We start from the raw sequence: 17,939 nt of genomic DNA, 5'->3' as shown, positions 1-17,939 counted from the left end.
GTACTAGATTCTTCTATTGAAGCTGTCCATATTTTTACATAGCTCTTGGCTGTCGTGCAGCACTTTCAGCCATGTCCGAGGGCCCTTGCATCCCCTGCCCAGATTCCAAGTGATTGTTCCCAGATCCCTTAATATAGTACACTGTAACGCCAAAGTGATGCGAATACCTTTCAGCCTCTATCACTAAAACCAAGCATGCAATTGGTGTGCGTGGTGTTTCGGAAGTATTCCATTCACGTGCCAAACCATGTATAGCTGTGATTTCAAATCACCCCACCGATGTGCTTCGTGCCGACCCCCGCGTCAAACCGCATTGCCTGCTCGCATTTAACAAGAGCAGTAGCAAAATGTAACAGAAATGGCCCGATGGTAAAACACGGCTTTAACCCAAACAATAAGAAAACTCAGCAGATTGGAGTTGAGAGTGTGGTGTCATGAAAAGAACCGGCAGTCGAGTAGATCGTTACTTAATCCGTTCATGCTCAAGCATGTCGTTCTCGCTTGTTCGGAATATCGTCGTCATCCTCATTCTTCAACACAACAACACATTACAAGCTTGCATTCTCCATGCTCGGCGGCGGTTGCGGCATCTCCAACTTAGTACCCCCCGACAGCATCTTGGAAAATGCGATACCGACACCTTCAATGACAGCAAGCAGAACAGCACAACCAATGGCATTATTGCGAGCAGCTTTAAAACCGCCACGGAAAGCGAGAGAACCACCGACAAAAAAACCAGCAATGATAGCGTTATACGGATCTTCCTTCTTGCGAATACCCTTGACGGCGCAGTCGTACGTCGAGAAGAGGCCGCCCCATACACCAAAGTTGCCGCCCAGCACAGGGGCACGCATCTTTATAGCGGTGATGGCACCGATACGTCGTTCGCCATAGGGTGAGTTGCGGAATCCTTTGACGCCGTGCCAGATGGTGCCACCGATGGCCTAGATCACAGTTGCGGTTAGTTTCGCGTGTGCAAAGCATGAAGCGCGGGCATGGTGTCTCCTAGAACGTAGGATCTGACACGCCGCAGAGTCAGAACAAGACTGAACATAGGGAAACTTACACCCATGCAGAAAGCACCACCAAAGTCGTTAAAGATGACCCAGGGGCAGGGGTCGCGTCCGTGATCCATGATGTTCGATTAAGGGGCGTCGGTCGGCCGATGGACTATGAAGGGTGATTTGCGTCTCGAATTATGGAGAGGACACGCAGAGGAATCAATTGCTGCTATCGCGACCGTTGCGTCCACTCGGGATGTGAGGTGAGGTGTTGGAGATGGGGGTGGAGGATGGAGACTGCCGAAGAGTATGGAGTTGGTCAATATCTGAGGTGAATGCTGGAGAAAGCGATATCCACATTTTTCCTCCTCGTCCTGATTTGGCTGGCGGTTCAACGGCCCCAGTTTTTTATTTCTTGACACAAGTGCGCCTTGCACCAGTTGTCAACCTGGTGCTCGCTGGACCAATCAGACGTGATTTACCTAAGTACCTGGGTAGCTCGGAGAGAAAAGGCGGGGGAACGTTGAGAGTCAGACTGTTCTTCTCAAGAAGGAATACAGAACACGATAACTCCTCAGCCAGGCCCATTCAATAAAAGTTACGTCCCAAGCCGTCTATGGAAATTCTTTTGCAAAAAATCTCATCTCACACTTAAAATTGAAAGTCGCACTATACGCACTACTAGTTTAGGTCAGCTCGAGCAGTCCCAGTCTCCCCAATTAGACCAAATGTGTATTGAATACATCCATACCATACAATTTATCCCCGTCATCCCACATCCAACAATTGTGAGTTCTCATTTTCACAGTCTTGTTGCAATTGCCCCAACTCCAACGCCATACCCGTGTAATACCAAACACTGATACAAACAACACTCAATCCTCGCTTATTGACAATACAAAAGCCTTGTCCAGGTGGTACTGTTTCTTGCCAGACTCCAGACTCCACGTACATGTAAGAGCAACTACCCGAACAGGCTCGCCGAAGAGAAGGCCCTTCTGGTCCCACTTTCTATGTTTGTTACAACCAACTATCTTCCACGGAAAGAACTAGAATAGAAACCACACAGGTACAAGAAGCCGTGATTGAACGCTGCTTTAATTTTGAACATTTGTCCTTCTATCGCAATCTGCTACCTTTGTTTCCTTTTTTTTTTTAGCCTTTCAAATCTGCACCCAAAGTCCTAATCATGCCTCTCAAGGTAGTTCCTGCCACTGCAGAAGATGCTATCCGGGCCGTCGCAATAGAGAACCTGGCCTATGGCCCGAACCCAAACAGTTCTGCCTTGTTCCCCGGTCCTTTCCCCTCCGGCGGAGATGATTCTCGCGTAAAAATGCTGGTTCATCAGCTTCAAGAAGACCCTGCTTGTCGCTGGGCAAAGGTGGTGGACACAGACCTGGAAGCTCAAGGCCAGGATGGCATGATTGCCTTTTCCAAGTGGTATATTTGGGAGACAGCCCGAGATACTTTGCCTCCTACTCGGGAATGGGGTCCCGGTACAAACCCCGAGGCTTGCGAGCTTTTCTTTGGCGGCATGCGGCGGGCATGGATCGAGAGGATGGCTGGGAAGCCTCACGTTTGTAAGTTCCCTACCACTGCCGGGCCCTTATCTCAATGTATGGTATTGATTTGTCCTCATTCGTAGATCTGAAGCTTCTACACACAGACCCCAAGCATCAAAGACGCGGGGCCGGGTCTATGCTGCTCAAATGGGGCACCTCTGAAGCCGACCGTCTAGGGTTGCCCGCGTATCTCGAGTCATCTGAAGAGGGTCGTATCTTGTACGAGAGACACGGCTGGCGAGAAGTTGGTAAATTGGTCGTTGACTTGAGCAAATGGGGCGGTCCCTCTGACGCTTCCACTGCATACATGTTGAGAGAGCCAGCACCAAAGTCCTGAGATGGTCATAGAGTTGTGTCGAGTTCAACGGAGCGCATTAGGTCCGACCCAAGCCTCGAGGATTTTAAATAGAAACCCTTAGTCATGTAACTTCTTAACAATATTAGACGTGTCTACATGAGTAGCCCGAGACTGCTCGACCAGTCTTTTGGTTTGCCGTGCCTGTAAGGCTGCTTCTCCTTCCTGGATATTTGGTTGTTCGAATAAGCCACGCCAAAAGTTGTTTTAATAATACTGAGAGCCACCAAAATAGTAGTTGCTGGTCGGGATATGCATATCCACCCCAGGCCCTCTTGAAGTTGGTAATGGTCCAGATACGGGGAATATGTTCGCATTGTGCGACGAAGTCGTGCCCAAAGCAGAGCTGCCCCCCATCGAGTCAATGTGCCCCAGGTCAGACAAGCTATAGCTACTTATTGAGGGCATTTCCCGATCGTATGACGTGCGTTTGGGTTGGCGGTCGAGAAGTGAACTGCTGGTGCTGCTCGATTCGTTCGCTTGTCTACTTCGTTTCCGCGCAGCCATGGTGCTCGAGTCTTTTCGCAGTCTGACTTTTACCCCCTGGTCGCTAAATGTCCGAGTCAGGGCAGTCGAATCTGTCATACCAGGGAACAGCTTGGCCGGGAAAACGGTGAACACATTGGTGATTAACTCGCCAATGAAATAGAAACTCGGGGTCGGATGGTTCTGGTCTCTTTCATACAAGGTAAACCGCAATCGATAACGTCCTTCCTGCTTGACAGATAAGTCTCCAAATACAAAGAATCCCCCTTCGACATTGTCCGTGTCACGTAGTCGGTGTATAGATGATGCGAGAGACCCAACCAGATAGTTTGAAGGCAACTCTGGGCCTTTCGCATGTTCGTCATAGTTCTCAGGCAAAAGAGAGGATGTCATGAATAGATATGGGCCTATGGAAAAGGTTAGCGTCCAGCGCTTCAGACTTCATCGCCATCCAGGACCTTTTCCGGGTCCACATGTGATGCCTTACTGTCGTAGAGACCTCTTTCCATCACTTCGCTTGTCCAAGAGCTGAACAATCGGGGGAGGGTCTATGGGCTTCCGGTCTAATCGCCGTGCCTTGTCAGTACGCCATCTCTGAATACGTGGAGAGGGCGAATGTAAAACCTTTCTCTTTGCCCACGGCAACCCGGGCATGCATGGGAGCCTGCCGCAGGATCAGTTGTCTCTGAGACTCCCCATGGTATTTTGCTTGCTGTTGAGGAACATCCTCGGTAACGATGGGAAGTTCCCCACTGGTCAGATACTGCGTCGTGGGAGCTGAGTGATGATAGCTTGGGTGCTGCATGAAAGGCAAGTCCAGACAGCTGGAGACGTCGCTCGCCATCTTGACAGGACGCTCCACGTAGAACCACGGGAATGCTGTCTGGCCGTCGCAGAGATGCACAAACGTCGCTTACTGGTGGCTGACAGTGATCCAGATCTGAGGTTGGGGGGTTAGAGAATGTGGTTCGATCAGACTAGCAGTCGTCCTGCGCGTCGTACCTAGTCCTCAACTCAGGGCAACAGAAGGCAATGGTAAAACAAACTTCGCCGGGTTAGGATGAACAGCCCGTATTAGTGCTTCCCTCTCGTCAGGCTCGTTGTCAAAGTTCTGGGAGAAGGTGAGGTCGAACCACAGAAGCAGACACGGAGCCAACCATAGAAAGCAAGTCCCGCAGGCAAAAGACAGTATCAGACCCAGACACAAAGCACCCGCGTCTGGCTCACAACAGCATAATATGGACCAATTACAAATGTATTCAGTCCGCCAATACACAGTTTGAGCAGTGCACTGATTTTGTCAGGGAAAGGAATTTGTCACAAAGTTTGGGCAAAGGCCGCCCTGGATTTTCAACGGTCTTTGCCTTTTGTGCCTCCTGAGGTCCTAAAGAACGGCCAAAGAAGGTACTTCAGGCAAGCTGCACAGTAGATCCCGCAGTTAGGTGCAAGTCACGATGTAAGCTTGGAACGTGTGGCGGTGGCAAGCAAAAAGACAGTGCGGAAGAGTATCAAGGCCGTCAATGATACCAGCAATCGAGCGCTGAAGTGCCAGGGGGGTAAAGAAGATGGTACCTGCAAGGACCCCAAATGATGCAACAAGTTATGGAAAACAACGGCACTAAAGGCAGCGGCCTGCGTATACATAAGGCGGCATCGGTTCCGCAGGAGAAGTGGCTGGAAGGATCCCTCTCTTGTCGAGCGAAAGACTTGCAGGGAATCGAGTCGGGCGACAAAACCCGCAATTCTCCTTAATAAGACTTCGATGAAGCAACGTTATTATGCCCGTGGAGAAAACTCACCGCGTGGTATTAAACGGGAATAGACCGACGAAGGCATTTGTATGCGAGTGCTAGGTCTCTCGTTTATGGCAGGAGGGAAAGTCTTTCCCACACCCACAAGTCTACACCCCTCCGGCTCTCACCACAAAATCACACAGCCAGGGAGCTGGGGTTAGTTCAGAGAAGTAAAGAGATCACAGGCCCTCATTTATGATGAGAATTTGCAGCTGCCCACGGAAAGATCCCTGATTCGACAAGGAAGCATGATGTAGGGCACTCTCGAAACGGGTCTGAATTGGAGTGGTGCGGAGTTCGGATCCTGACACATCGACTTTAAATCCAACTTGTCTTCGTGGCTCAGTTCTACTCGCTGGGAACACCGTCAATGATAAATCTGCAGGCCATCGGTATTGATATGCCAGGGGTTTCGAAAGTCCCACGCCTGTGTCCCTCATCTTTTCGGAGAGGCGTTACCGCCCACGGCAGGAAAATCAAGCTTCTGAAAGGCCTGGAAGCCTCTACACGGCAACGGGACATTAAATGGGTCCTGTGAGAGTGTTATGAGCATCAGATTGGGCTGAAAATAGAAGGGCCGTTGCGCGGTTAGACTAACTGGACCAAGCTGGCGCATCCGGCCTTGGGGCCATGCTCGGGGTTCCAGGATGGTTAAAGTAATCCAAGGCGGGAACGGGTCCAAGATGGGCCAGCACTACTCTAACCTCGAACCACAGACAATGGGGTCAAAGAGCCGCTTCGGTCATGACAGCCGGGAGCCGAGTTCTAATTACCTAGGTAGCCAATATGATGCTTTTTTGCAAGTCATGACTTGGATGTCATTTGTGTTGAGACCAAGGGGGTTGGCTATGGAATCTTTGTAATGACGGAGCCAATACCCAAACCCCCAGCTCGCCGTGAGAAAACACTTGTATCAACATCAGTGCCGTGGTTAATTACCGCGGAGCGCCGGGGTAACTGCTTTGTTCAGGTAGCTTCTCTTGCCTGCAGATCCTCTTCTGGGCTTTGATAGAGTGGAGTGTGACGTTCCAGAAACAGTGAGAAGCAAGAAAAACAAAGAACCAAGGACTGGCTGAAAAGCAACGAAAACAAGATGGCCACACCCAGGACTGAATGTCCAGGGCAATGATGAGAACGAAAAACATTGGGTCCAGGCAGACACTCTTCCTCCAAGACAAGCCAGACGAAACCAAGAGAGGTGGGCATGGGCCTCCAACTCAACTTGACTGCAGCGCCATGAATGACCTAATTATGGACACCTGCAGACACCAAGGTCAAAACGTGCTGTCCGTGTGCGTGTGCATGCGTCTGCCGTTTCCCCCGAGTTATTACATGGGTTGCGTACCCAGTTACGGTACAGGGTCGACCGAATGAACTTGGCCTGGGTGGCAGGCATTGTTGGGACCAAGTAGATGAGTGCAAGGTCAAGTCTGGTGATGGTAGCCTTTGGTTGATTTTGTACAAACTCCAGACGATTCTGCATTGGTCAGGGAACTGGTGGTGTGGGAGTGAACAAGTAGTACATGAGCTATGTACACCTAGTCCGGCCTGGGGCCAACGGTGAATTCAAGGCTATATGGTGTCTTGTTTTATTGACCAGGGTCAGAGCTGGCGAGAACACGACCGATTGGCATGGGAAGTCGATGGGACGCCAATCACCTCGCCCACGAAGACAGATTTGTCGCCATTGGCCGCATAAGATGGATAATCAAACCCGGCTTCCTTGGGAGCCCGCTAGTTTTCCTCCTCCGAGCGGCTTCCATAATAGAGAACACTGGGACTCTCGGTTCCTGTCCGGACAGTGCTAATTTCGTAACTCCATTCAAGCTCGCCTTTGGCTTCAATGAGTAGAGAATGGACGGGAAGGGGAGAAAAAAAGGCCTCGATCTTGGCCTCAGAGTCAATTGAGTCAGTTGACACCAGGCATGGGACAAAAGCAAGAAAGGATCTTCTTGCAACTAGAAACCCTCGGCGAAGTCTTATGTGGCTGACATTTTCATACAAGACTCAACGGCGGACGTCTTGGCGCCGAGCGTATTGCCAGGAACATTGTGTCGTGAAATCAGTTGGACAAAGCATGTCATTCGAACCCGTCCTTGAAGCATGACAAGCACGTCAGGAACAACGATGAATGAAATTCAGGCCCGCGGCAGTTGGGCGTGGTGTTAGAACAGGGGCCAGTTGGAGAGCACATCGAGACACCTTAAACAAAAAAGAACCAGATACGATAGGGCCAAGGGCGAGAAAAAGGAATGTGACAGTGCCACTCCAGCCCACTTAAGCTCCGATTCGTGTGTCCAGTGTAAGTGGGATGGAAAATCGTTCCCGCTCTGACTCGAACATTATGCTCGGCCGCCTGTTGGATGTCTGATTTCGGCCGGATGACTGTAGAAGAATCAACAAATCCTAGACTAAGGAAAGCGAGCTGCGTCGTCTCCAAACAACAGAGCTGCTAAGCTCGTCTGTCTCAGAATTTGGGCGCACATTGGCGCCGGGTGTTGGAGGTGGTTGATGTGTGAAGGACGCTGGCAAGCTAGCAGTGCGGCAGAGAGGAGAGGAGTCCACGATACAGAAGCGTCAAGTACAAACACACAACGCTCATAACACAAATGAATGCGTGCTGTTTGACGAGACGACGAGGGTGGGCGATGCAAAGCGATGGAGGCGTGGGGAGGCGTCGAACGAGGCGTTCCAAATTGATGGCCCGAGCGCCAGTCGCGAAGCCCAGACGAAGCCTTTGACGGGGAATTAGGAACATTGGAAGGCTTCAGGCGACCGTTTCATGCCGCTAGACCGGAATTGGCCATCTGGCACTTTGCAAGACCCAGTAGTGCAGCCTGACAAGGGAAGGCGCCTGGGGCAGGCAGGGCAAGAGCTCGCAAATTAAAAGGGAAGAAAGGCAAGAACGGCCAAGAAACGGCACCGCACGACGAGGAGGCAGAACCAGGGCAAGACATCGCCAAAGACACACAGACCAGCAACTGGCCCAAGTCAGACACTTCAAATGCTCAACTCTGCGCACATGGCTAGTCGAACATGCACCAAGACTCCAGGAGACCCATTTCCTGCACCGTTTCCACATCATATTGGACCCTGGGCTCGAGAGAACTATCGCGAGAGGACGATTTGCCCTCCGGATTTCCGGGGGTCGTTTGACCATCGGGGAATTCATCTGCTCCAATATACATGAGCCTGCTATATCGCAGGGAGCCTCTTTTGTCCTTCTGGACTTCTAATATGTTTGGTTGATTTGATTTTGATCTGGCATTCGAACTCGATGGAATGCTCGCATCGCTCAGCTCATCGACAATGTTTGAGCCAAGACTGAGCAAATGAACTTGTGATTGATAATCCGGCCATTGAACATCAACAGTCCACCTGGAAGACAAATCAACGCCCTTGTCCACGCCACTTCAGACGCGAATACACCACCCACTGGCTGAAAGAGGCAAACCCTTCACTGAAGCAGTCAATCATGGCGACGGAACATTCCATGGTGCCCAACGCTGAGAGTCGTGGAGTCATGGAGCTTTTACGACCCCCATGCTGCCCCATCTCGTGGAGTCTCGTCTCCGCTGCCATTACCAGTTTGCATGGTTACCTTGCCTCATCACAGGGCTAGCGCATTTCTTCAACCCGTTTGGGGGCCTTGTGGATGTAACAACACAAACGTCCCTTTGGCTTCGTTCTGTTTGCTCCATGCTCATCCACGTTCCTGGTTCCAGAATCGTTCAATTCAGGTACCCTGGCTTTCCCACACACCATCGAAATTTCAATCACGGAAGTTTCAGAAGCTTGGTTCCGGCACACGTCAATGGGGCAGCCGATGAACTCTGCTGTTGTCACCCCTTTCTCGACTTGGGATTGTCTGGTACAAGTGGAACGAATGTTAACGGGTTCGTCATGAACCAGAAAGAGGAAACTTGGAGGTTGTCCGATGCATGAGAGTGGCTTTTTATCGTCTGCGGTCTCTCCGGTGTAGACAGACCCGGACGCGCAATACGCTCTCCTGGAGCAATCAGTTTCGACCATTCTAAGCTTTCCATCTCGATGGCATCTGGTTCTCCGGGATACAACAGCTGGGACAGCGTGTAACAGCAACCTATCATCACCTTCCGTTTGAATTAATTTTACGCAGCTCAAGGATTCGGCTGGTAGGACGAAATTCGCATTGCCAAACCTTGCTCCCGGCTGGAAGCAGTGTAATCCGAGGGTCGATTTACTTCAGAGCTCCTCCCCAACAGCATTCTGCATCTTAACCTGGTTCAAAAACGTACCGCTGCTCAACAGTTTTGGTTCGGCCCCCATGGCTCAGATTTGAACCTCTGCGCAGCTGCCATCCCCATTCTTCGCATGTGTGGTGGTCTGTTGCCCCGTGATTAGCCAGCACCATCTGCACGGGATTTTCATATAAAGGCAAAGTTAAAATCTTTCATATTATCATCTCTAACGGAACAATTGTCAGGGTCAAGTTTTCAAAACGCTTAACAGATAATAGTCAACAAATTCCCGTCATGGACTATAAATGTGCCTGGCAATCCGTTGAGACGCTGAAGTTGTTTTAACTTTCAGCTACGCTCCGAATGAGTTCAAAAACGGTCTAGAACATATGATATTGAAATTAAAGGAAGAACCTCTCATTTCGCTAGACATCTCATCCCCAGCGGCAGACAGTGGAAGAGCATTCGGATCGCCGGATATTAAACCGGAAGAATGATGGACAAGCCATGGCACACTGATAAAATGGAATCTTTGTAGGTCAGACGAACCGGTCTGTTGCATTCAGCTGAGTCGGAATTCGGCTATGTACTGTATTTCGGCCATCATCTGAAACCTGCGCTCGGGTGAAGTTGATCTTGGTATTTCTGCATTAGGTGGCGTATGAACCCGAGACATCTGAAAAGACGCTTCTTAACTGAGCTTTTGCACTGCCTCAGTATGTCGCCACGCCCCAAACTTATTTGTAGTCCAGCGCCGGCTACGTCTTTTGAAATGCCGCGCAATTGTCTAAAGTAGGCTGCGAGCGGCGAGTGCCTCGGAACTGATTTTCAAGCGTTGCACAATCCCTTGTGCATGAAAAACATGAGAAAGGCCATAACTTCTCAGGTCCTTTACGGCTCGGTTCATCGTGCGAGTATCTTGAAGCAGTGGCGGTGCCACGCGTCACAATGCGCCAAGTGTTGATTCTGCTAAATGTTCAAAAGCTGAATCACTTCTGTTGTAGATGTGTTAACCCGTTTGGATCTTGCAGTCCCATGTCTACTTTTTGATACATCTTGAACGGTGCTAATCATGCGGAATAATTGCGTCTGAGGTTAGGCAGGGCCGCCTCGGGGCAATAGTGGTGATCTTATCAGATGTATAGGTCTAAATTTGAGGGATGAAATGTGCCGTTGATAAAGATGCTGTTGACAGAATGTAAACAGAATTTATTGCCATCAAGTTTGCTACCACACACTAACCCCAGTGTGATGTTGCACAGCTTTGAGAAGATGCGAATATGTGGCCAAGGCATTCAGCAGATTAACCGGTGAAATATTTCACCAAGAGGAAGTACAACAAACGCGTCAGCCACCCAGCAATGGCATAAGTACGAAGATTTATTTCTGGAGCATTGACAGTACTAGAGTCCAAGGATACTTCAAGTCATCTACGGACAACTGTGCAGCTTCACGTTTTGCCACGGTTGGAACTAACCTAGCCGAGTTGACGGGTCCACTGCAGCGAAATCAAGTGTCTAGGGATGACATTATGTACGCCAATGTATCATATGAGGTCTTGAATACATCATCACACATCTCTTAATGGAAAGTAAAGACTCCTCAGCCTGCAGGACACTTGACGTCGCCATGTGCACGGCAATTGTCCAACCAGACTTATTATTAGATCCGGCAGTCGATAAGCTGTCTCAGCCACTGCGGGAAGACCCAAACCTAATCTAGCGAGAACTCTTCCCTAAAGCAGCAAAAAAATGGGACCTGGCGGCACGATGCGCAGATTGTTCCTCTGATAAGATTTGGGCATGGAGATTTTGCCTAAATACGAATAGTGGCACTCCCATCTATTTATGACTTGTCGTGTTTGACGGCTCCGGAGCTCATGCACGGTGGCGTGAACGCGGCACGGTCCAACGGGACGGAGAGCCGGCGATGAAAGAATGCAAGTGCACAAAAATGCACAAAATGCATCTGGCATGACGTATGAAATGTTCAATGTTGGCTTGACTCTCGCGCCGATTGGGAACGACAGTGCACGAGGGAAACAAGCGCCATTCAATGTTGTGGCAATATTGGTGTCAGCGGACGCGGGTACAAGCATTGACGGTACCGAGTACTCCACACTTGCTCTTTTATCCTACTTTACGGAGAATGCTGCAATGTATCTTGACACAGCTGTGAAGCACAGACTCAAATTTAATCTATCACCAACATGCGGGGAAGGTCTGACCAGGTCACTCCACTCGTTCTTGCCGCGAGCCATTCCATCTCCAATACAAGGCACTCTCTGGAGGCGTCTCCGCTTCTCCCCAACGACAAGAGGGGCTGTACTTGGGAGTATTGGGCCATCTTTCAGTCTTAGGCTCGAGTTTATAGGTCTGGATTTCTGACATATAATCACTCGGTATACTCTGGTGACATCCAGTCATTGCGCCGTCACTTGTTTCTGGCCACGGAACTGACCGCGTCCTCAAAACCAGGCGGGCGTAACCAACTCCTTGCGCTGTTCCCCCCATCAGAATCAAGCCAACAAACATGGCATCCAAAGTCGTTCCCGTTGTGCAGTCAGTGCCTCTTCCAACAGGGACAGCCGACTACGAGACAGCTAGGCTACAGGTACTAGAAGAATTCGCCGCCGCGGTACCAAGGGAACTTCTACTCCCCGAAGACACCATAAAGAACCCTCCCAGGAATGTCACAGCCGTTCCACGCCAATGCGGCCTCTTGTCTGACGCAGAACTTGACATAACGGAAAATTACGATGCCGCAGCCCTCGCGGAGGCCATCTCATCCAGGAAATTAACGTCTGTCGATGTGGTAACTGCGTTTGCCAAGCGAGCTATAATTGCGCATCAACTTACCTGCTGTTTGACTGAGTGGTTCATGGATGAAGCCGTTGCGCGCGCAAAGGAACTAGATGATCATTTGGCTTCGACAGGACAACCACTAGGCCCCTTACATGGGGTTCCCATCAGTATCAAGTCACATATTCCAGTCGCAGGACATTGGCGAGATATGGGGTTCCTAGATACGCGAACAAAGGACACCCGAGATTCTCAAATGGTTGCGATTTTGCGTTCTGCAGGCGCCATCTTCTACTGCAAAACAAACCAGCCACAGAGCATCATGCACCTTGAAAGTACTTCGTTTTTCGGGCGTACTCTGAATCCACACAACATCAATCTATCAGCAGGGGGATCAACTGGCGGCGAAGCTGCTCTGGTGGCCCTTCGAGGATCGGTTTTGGGCGTGGGCACAGATATTGGCGGCAGTGTACGGGGCCCGTCAGCTTTTTGTGGCATTTACGGCTTCAAATCAACAAGCTACTACCTCCCGATGAAGGATTTTCTGGAGGGAGGAATACCTGCAGAGTTGAACATTCTTTGTTCCACGGGCCCAATGTGTTTGACGTTGCGGGATATGGATCTCTTCATGAGGGTCATTCTAGGTGCAGAACCGTGGATAGAAGATCCCCGAATCATACCCATTCCCTGGACTGGATTAAAGTCTAGCATCGGCGCAAGCTCACCGCAAAAGTTACGAATCGGCATTATGATGCACGACGACGTGATCATTCCTCAACCACCTGTCACCAGATCCCTGAAGTGGGCCAAGTCACAGCTTGAAAATGCAGGTTTCCAAACCAAGCCGTTCAAACCCTACAAAGTTGCCCAAATCATGAAAAGCCTGCGGGAAGCATATTGGCCAGCTAGCGTAAAGTACACTGATATTCACTACGCTCTTACAGGAGAGCCTAAACACCCGCTCACGGAATGGATTCAACGTGATGCCGCCCCCGAGGAACTTCCTGTTACCGCAGTCCTCGCACAGCGTGTGCTCCGTGATGAGATGCGTTCCGAATTCTCACTCGATTGGGAGAATCAGGGTGTGGACTTTATCCTCGGTCCGGCATTTGTAGGACCTGCCAGCAGCCATGATACTGCCTGGTATTGGGATTACACGGCAATGTGGAATTACCTCGATTGTCCGGGGGTGGTGGTCCCCACGCCGATAAAGGCTCTGGGCAAAGGTGAGGAGATGTATGAGGCGAAAGAGCCATTGGGTAAGGAGTGCGAGGAGGTTAGGAAATTATGGGACGAAGGTGACTTTGAAGGGGCACCGATTAATTTGCAGTTTGTCGGAAGGAGGTATCGCGATAATGAGCTCTTTGGTGTTTTGTCTGCCGTCAAGGACGCTCTGCAATTGCCATAGAGGACGAGAATATATTTCCTCGTATTTATTCTTGTTTCCTTTTTGCAGTTGCATGCGTTATTGCAATAACTGCCAAAAATTGTAAGCCTTGGGTCTGGGCAGTCTTGGGGTCAGGACATTAGGACGCAAATGGAACAGTTGCTGTTGCCAACTGCGAGACAATATCAGCCAGCTGCCAATCTTTTTCCTTGCTTAAGTTGATCAAAAGACTACTAGTCCTCTCCAAAGCAGCTTCAAGACACCAACTCTTTCTTCCCACGTCTTTCTTCATCCTCACTCAATCTTCAGGCCAGTCACTAATGCTTGCTTATCCGGTGACAGCGCCAGGAGACGGAGATACCTTCACTCGACACAGTCACAACGGAGACCATGATGCGGGCTCTGAACTTCGCACCAAGTCTCCCATCTTTTCACAATTTTATCCTAGTATTTCCTCACGCTAGCCATGCCTTTGACCAGTTTGGTTTGGCTATCCTCGAATCGGTACTTTAACGAGAAGTCCCTACCAAGGTCCAATCACTTATTTGCCACTTTTGTCACTTGCGAGGATGTCGGTATTGCAGCCGGCGTGTTCAAGAGTACGGGGAACCTTACGCAGCAAGAAACCGCCTACGTGTGATTACGCAGCCTGGTGGTCATGAACTCATGCTTTGGGTGCTGTGCCAATGAGCTTATGTCGACATTTGTTTGAACGGAGTTCAAAGGAAGCTCCCAAACTTGGCCGGTTACGTGACAGTGTTCACAGGTGATTTCATGTCAGGTTTCTGAACAGTCGAAAATCGCCCAAACATGAACAGGTATGCACTCTTACACTCAGCCTCAGTGAGTAACCCGTATTCACTGCCTTGCTCATAAATAAAAACGTAGTTAAGCCCAGATTTCCCCTGAAAAACATAAACTCTTCACCATTCCCTAGCACCTGATTGTCAACTCTTGAAACACGACCTACGACAGCTATAAGCATTTGAGTACACGATCACCGACAAAATGCACCACACTTCCCCGGAAACCTTTCCCACTGAGCTGTGGACAAGCATTCTCGAATCCTCCCCGGATTTTGCTTCTCTCCACCACATGATCCAGGCATCTCCCGTAGCGAGAAGAGTATTTAATTTGAATGCCATGTCTATCCTTGAGACTGTGCTTCAGAATACAGTGCCTCTCGAAGTCCGTTCACTTATACAGTATACCGCTCACTTGAGGAGATGCGACAAAGAGACTGCTCCAACAAAGTCTGCGCCTGATTATTGGCACGATTACTTATACCCGGCGGATAGAAAACCTGGCGTTCTGGAGGGTGAGCCTATGGAGCATGTTATACAGGAAATCAAACTCGAGATGGAAGCTAGAATCGAGCCAGGGTTACCTCTGGACCATGGCATGAGCGGCACAAACCCTCATGCCTACAAGCCAATGGAGCTCCTTTTGCTAATTAAGAAGATGTCTATTCTTGCGGATGCCTGCATCGGCCACTATCGCACCGAATGCGCAACAAGAGAGGTAAAGACGGAGAAGACGGAGCTCCATCCTGAAATCATGTACCAGCCCAAGGATTATGGGCCACCGTCGTGGACGGAAACGCAAAGAGCAAGCAGGGCCCTATGGCAAATTGAGCAATGCTGTCAAATTCGAAGAGCTCTGTATGAGGGTCGCCTGGGCTGGAATTACCTCTTGGAGGATGATGAGTACTATCTCTGGCTTTCGTGGTACTATCAAAGCGTGCCACGGGAAATAGCACTCTATGGAATCCACTTTGCTTTGCAGAGCAAGTTCGTTTCCAGTTTTGACCCTGGTACCGACGATAACTCTTGGACCAGTCCTTACGAAATGTTTAAGGCCAACTTCACTTTGGAAAAATGCATCGTCAACCGGCCATTCTCATGGCCGGAAGCAGCCCACAGACCCGACTGCAACAAGGGGCCGCATAACCCTGAGTTTCGGATCAACGCTCCGCCTCACGGATATTACTATTCGCATATGGTGATGTCGCCGGAATGGATTTGTCCCACGTTCGTTAGATATTTGAAATACGATTTCCGTGGCCTTGGCTTTATGATTTGGGATAAGCCTAGGCTGGTCAGGATGGGATTGATTTCTGCCCCAGAGGCTGGAGAGCAAGACCAAATGGATCTAGAAAAGGACAGGGTGCACAATCAAATTGGGCAATGTCCTTGGTTGAATGTGTACTCTATGTGCAGCAGTGAGGAGGAAGGATGAGACCATATAGAAATAGTTTACTTGACTTGATTGAATAGAAATGATATATTCACCCATTCTCGCGGGTAATTCGAAATCTAAAAACCCGCCACGAATGACATCTTAACTCATGGTATCATGCGCTCAATCACGACAAGACAAAAAAAAAGACCTCCCTACTTCCCCCCAGCCATCAAACAGTTGCTTCTGCCTGCCTGCCCACAACAACGCCAGACCCTGAATCCGACTCTGTTCTCTGCGGCCCCTGCTTTTCCACCTCGCCATAGCTCTCCTCCCATTCTATTCTCTCGCGTACCATATCCCGCTTACACCACCAGACTGTGATTGCCCCCCACAGCGCGCACCAAAGAAACGGCACGGCCCAGCATACGCCGTAGGCGGCCGTGGCAGGCACCTCGGGAAGCACAGCCACTACGGTCAGTGCAACGGCAATCACGAGGGCGGGGATACTCCAGAAAATAGATTGGATGAAGAGCATGCGCTGGAACCGGGGGGAGGCTTGGTATCTCGCCGCCAGGGCCTCTCGGAACGGTCGGCCGGCCTTGGCATTGACGGCAATAACGTCTTCGATGAAGTAGTACACTGCTGGGAGAACCTACACCAAGCGACGTTAGGATTAAACCTCACATAAACCCTTGAGCTTGAAATGGAACGAAAAGAGTGTGTACTCACCGGCTCCCCCTTTGCCGTAGAACTTATCCGAAACGGCGCCTTCCACCCCATGACATTCCAAACCGTAATCAAGGCCATAACACCGCCCAAGCAATACAAAATCGCCGGCGCCGGCATACACAGCACCCTCAACCACACAATATGCGGCGCACTGCCCACGACAAACAGCGCCGTCACAGCCGTAATAGTAATGACAGACGTCCAGGTCAACATGTCAAAGCACCAGCGGGAGTCTGTGCCGAGCGGCCGATAAAACCTCTCCTTCTTGATCAGTCTTAAAGTCCGGATGCCAAACTCCAGGTACGTCGGCCCGCCCCAGATGGTCGTCACGACGGCAAAGATGATCCAGCCTTCCACATGACCCGCGTAATTTAATCCATAGTACAGGGCGATGGGGACGGCCGACGCATCCACGAAGACGAGGAAGGCGAAGATGAAGAGGCGCCAGCGCCGGCGGCCGTGGTGCCATGTGAATGGGAGCTGCGGGAGGAGATGGGGGTTCGCGTCGTAGTATTCCTGGAGGGTTCGGCCGCGACGAGCGTACTCTTTGCGGGTGGCGGCGCGGGAGTCGTAGTACGCGGGGGCGGATGGGCGGAGGGCGTAGGAGAGACTGCGGCGAGGGGGGTCGTGGACGTGCACGGGGGAGGATATCGGTGAGTTGGGGACGCTTTGGGATGTTGATTGTGGGAGGGTTGGTGGTGAGATGGTGATGTGTTGGTTTGAAGTCGTGGGATGGGAGTCGGAGCCAGCGGCGGCGGGAGGGGAGGTTGTATTTTGGGTTGCGTCTTTGGGGGGGTTGCTGCTGGTTGATGGAATTGTGTCGAGAGGTCGAGATGCCCAGTCGAGGCTTTGGCTTCGACTGCCTCGTCGAACTTCGGGCATGTTGGAGTTGTCGTTGTGTTATGTCCTTGTCGATGACGAGGTGGCGATAGTTGCGGGTGGTTATATGCGCATGTCTTCAACGGGTACGTGAATGGTGAGGTAGGAACGAAATAACCATCAATTGATGGAATTGTAAAAGAGAGTTTTCAAAACGAAGAGAGAAAACGAAGGGGGCGAATAACGGTAATCGTTGAAACGGAAAAGTTGTTAATCGTGAGACTTGACTGGACTAGACTCAATCTTGACCTGATCGGGAGCGCCGTCGACGCCGTCAAAATTCGATACAATAGACGTCATGCACCCGCTGAACCCTGTCCTTTGTTGGCACCAAAACGCAAAAAAAGCCAGGATCAATCTGCAGACAGGGTACCAGGTGCATGTGTTTGCTATTCCAGGCCCCGCGTATTCATTCAGCAGAATTACCAAGAAACTCGAGTTGACAGCCATGGCGTGGTCTGGGCCAGTCGCTTCTCAGCCCTGCCAAGTGATCGAATGCTTTTTGCCATCGACGCTTGGCGATTACTACGCACCAGCAAAGGCTG

The 17,939-nt window shown here is 50.5% G+C and overlaps 5 protein-coding genes across 5 annotated transcripts; 3 read left to right on the top strand and 2 right to left on the bottom strand.

Moving 5' to 3' along the window:
* Nucleotides 1-548: 548 nt before the first annotated feature.
* VFPPC_01729 (mitochondrial import inner membrane translocase subunit TIM17) lies at nt 549-1,135 on the bottom strand (the record flags this gene model as incomplete). Its single annotated transcript, XM_018281504.1, has 2 exons — nt 549-944; nt 1,067-1,135. 2 exons carry the CDS (start codon nt 1,133-1,135, stop codon nt 549-551), a joined length of 465 nt encoding a protein of 154 aa, XP_018150248.1.
* A 1,055-nt stretch (nt 1,136-2,190) lies between these two features.
* On the top strand, nt 2,191-2,900 carry VFPPC_01728 (GCN5-related N-acetyltransferase (GNAT) domain-containing protein; the record flags this gene model as incomplete). The annotated part of the gene is made up of 2 exons (XM_018281503.1): nt 2,191-2,581; nt 2,647-2,900. The coding sequence occupies 2 exons, from the start codon at nt 2,191-2,193 to the stop codon at nt 2,898-2,900; spliced, it is 645 nt and encodes a 214-aa protein (XP_018150247.1).
* Nucleotides 2,901-11,949: 9,049 nt separating this feature from the next.
* On the top strand, nt 11,950-13,626 carry VFPPC_01727 (acetamidase; the record flags this gene model as incomplete). Its single annotated transcript, XM_018281502.1, has 1 exon — nt 11,950-13,626. One exon carries the CDS (start codon nt 11,950-11,952, stop codon nt 13,624-13,626), a length of 1,677 nt encoding a protein of 558 aa, XP_018150246.1.
* A 987-nt stretch (nt 13,627-14,613) lies between these two features.
* VFPPC_01726 (hypothetical protein) lies at nt 14,614-15,843 on the top strand (the record flags this gene model as incomplete). The annotated part of the gene is made up of 1 exon (XM_018281501.1): nt 14,614-15,843. The coding sequence occupies one exon, from the start codon at nt 14,614-14,616 to the stop codon at nt 15,841-15,843; it is 1,230 nt and encodes a 409-aa protein (XP_018150245.1).
* A 172-nt stretch (nt 15,844-16,015) lies between these two features.
* VFPPC_01725 (hypothetical protein) lies at nt 16,016-17,397 on the bottom strand (the record flags this gene model as incomplete). Its single annotated transcript, XM_018281500.1, has 2 exons — nt 16,016-16,438; nt 16,516-17,397. 2 exons carry the CDS (start codon nt 17,395-17,397, stop codon nt 16,016-16,018), a joined length of 1,305 nt encoding a protein of 434 aa, XP_018150244.1.
* Nucleotides 17,398-17,939: the final 542 nt, after the last annotated feature.

The sequence above is a fragment of the Pochonia chlamydosporia genome, chromosome 1 (assembly GCF_001653235.2).
Source record: "Pochonia chlamydosporia 170 chromosome 1, whole genome shotgun sequence".
In the NCBI taxonomy this organism is placed as follows: Eukaryota; Fungi; Ascomycota; class Sordariomycetes; order Hypocreales; family Clavicipitaceae; genus Pochonia; species Pochonia chlamydosporia.
The sequence above is the reverse complement of the archived record's forward strand: the minus strand, read 5'-3'. Positions and strand labels throughout refer to the sequence as shown.